The sequence below is a fragment of the Adiantum capillus-veneris genome, chromosome 20 (assembly GCF_014529385.1).
Source record: "Adiantum capillus-veneris isolate H3 chromosome 20, ASM1452938v2, whole genome shotgun sequence".
NCBI classification, from domain to species: Eukaryota; Viridiplantae; Streptophyta; class Polypodiopsida; order Polypodiales; family Pteridaceae; genus Adiantum; species Adiantum capillus-veneris.
In genome coordinates, this window is record NC_140950.1 from 99,746,504 (window position 1) to 99,748,952 (window position 2,449).

Below are 2,449 nucleotides of genomic sequence, written 5' to 3' on the forward strand. Positions count from 1 at the left end.
CAACCGCCACAAGTGGAAAGCCCTCCTGTGTTAGAAGAAAGATTGGAACAACCTAAAGTGCTTGAGCTAAGGAGATCTACTCGGGTTTCTCATCCTCCTGAACGTTTTGTTCCATCTCTTGACTATGTGATGTTGACAGATTGTGGTGAGCGTTCATGCTATGGTGAAGCTATGTCTGCTGATGATAAGCTTAAGTGGAAATTGGCTATGCAATTTGAGATGAATTCTTTGAAGAAGAATGACACTTGGGACTTGGTACCGTTGAAAGAGGGCGTGAACGTTCTTCTTTGCAAATGGGTCTACAAAATGAAGATTGCTTCCATTGATGATCAGCCAAAGTACAAGGCTAGACTGGTTGCCAATGGTTTTAAGCAGCGAAAGGGTGTTGATTTTGATGAAATCTTTTCACCAATTGTGAAGATGACTACTTTTTGCTTAGTGCTTGCATTGAGGATATGGAACTTGTTCAAATGGATGTCAAAACGGCATTCTTACATGGGGATCTTCATGGAGAAGTTTATATGCAACAACCGCAAGGGTTTGTAATTGAAAGCAAGGAAAAGATGATTGCAAACTTAAAAAGGCTCTCTATGGGACAAAATAAGGATCCCGTCAATGGTACAATAAGTTTGATGCTTCTATGCAGTCTCAAGGTTTCAGAAGGAGTGACAAAATCATTGCCTCTACACTAAAAAGGTTAATGATGGTAGTCCTTTTATATTGATCTTGTAGGTAGACGACATGCTTATCACCAAGAAAAGTACCAGTGAGATAGATGCATTGAAATCAAAGTTGTGTAAGAACTTTGATATGAAGGATTGAGGAGAAGCCAATCACTTTCTTGGTATGCGGATTGTCAGAGATAGAAGCAAGAAATTCCTTTACTTATCTCAGACTGATTACATTTCCAAGGTACTTCAACGTTTTAATATGAAGAGGGGGAAGGTATCCAATAGCCCATTACCTCCATATGTAAAACTCAACCAACTTGATTGTCCTAAATCAAAGGAAGAAGAGGCTAAAATGGCCAAATTTCCTTATGCATTCGCTGTTGGTAACTTGATGTACGCCATGATTGCTACATGTCTAGACATTGCATTTGCAGTGGGAGTAGTTAGCAGATACATGCGTAATCCTGGTAAGAAGCATTGGGAGGTAGTGAAAGGAGTGATGAGATATTTGAGCGGTACAAAGGACAAATGCTTATGCTTTGAGAGCAAGGAGGCTTGTGTAAAAGGATACACGGATGCAGATTATGCAGGGAATGTGGACAATAGAAGGTCCACGAGTGGCTATGTTTTCACATCTGCTGGGGTTGCAATATCATGGAGATATCGTTTAAAAGATTACATTGCTCAATCAACCACTAAGGCAGAATATGTTGCCACCCCTCTGAAGCCTGCAAAGAAGCTATTTGGCTTGCTCATCTAGTGGGAGATCTGGGTGTTAATGCTGAGATTTTGATGTTGCATTGTGACAGTCAAAGTGCTATTCAACTAGCACAAAATCCTGTATTTCATGTGAAGACAAAGCACATTGAGATCAAGTATTATTTCATTTGAGAGATGCTCGAGGACAAGTGCGTCGAGCTTGTCAAGGTACACACACATGACAACCTTGCTGACTTTCTCACGAAGGGTTTACCTCCTAAGTGTTTTGCAGATTGTCGTGACTTGATGGGTATTGTGTAGAACCATCATACTCTACTTATCCCTTTCTCTGCTTATTGGCACATTGGCTTTTAAGTGGGAGGTTGTTGGAGATAAAGGCCATTAGGCCAATACCATCACACGCTAGCCGCTCCACTAGCCCTAATCTCATTCTCTTAGAGACAGGCAAATCGACCCTGGTGACCTCTACACCAGAACGATGCCTAGGGACCTTTCATCGGCATCCCGCATAGTGCACCATTCCTTTTGAGATGCAATAGGAGAATTATTTTTTTATTTGTATTTTTTTTCTTTTTCTCTCTCTTAGCTATGTACACAAGATGGCTTTTGGGGGGGTCGTGAAAAGCATGCATCACATAGCCCTCCCCCTATGGCTTGAGACATTCATGTCTCTAGCCCGTGGCCCAATCTGACTAGTCAACAACCAAACATAGACAAGTGTCAATAAATTGCTCAATCTATGGATCTAATCTGCAGTTGTAGGGTTTAAGCCACCATCCATTTATTAGGGTGTGATGCAACTTTCCATCCAAGTCTCCTAGCCTATAACTACCATTTGTAAATTTACGTACCACCACAAATGGTCCTTCCCATTTTAGCAAAAACTTACCATCCTTTTGATGACCAAACTAGTTGTCATATCATAGCACAAGAGAGCCTTGTTTGATGTCCTTCTTTATGAGCTGGCTGTTGAACTTCCTTCGTTGCTTTTTTGCTTGTGCAACATAGTGTTGAATTGTGGATTCTCTGTCTAGTTCTAGCCTCTCCAAGTGAATGAT

At 41.1% G+C, this 2,449-nt stretch overlaps 1 protein-coding gene across 1 annotated transcript; it reads left to right on the forward strand.

Moving 5' to 3' along the window:
- Nucleotides 1–1,023: 1,023 nt before the first annotated feature.
- On the forward strand, nt 1,024–1,431 carry LOC147432984 (secreted RxLR effector protein 161-like). The gene is made up of 2 exons (XM_086492014.1): nt 1,024–1,138; nt 1,253–1,431. Exons 1-2 carry the CDS (start codon nt 1,024–1,026, stop codon nt 1,429–1,431), a joined length of 294 nt encoding a protein of 97 aa, XP_086348140.1.
- The last annotated feature ends 1,018 nt before the right edge of the window (nt 1,432–2,449 follow it).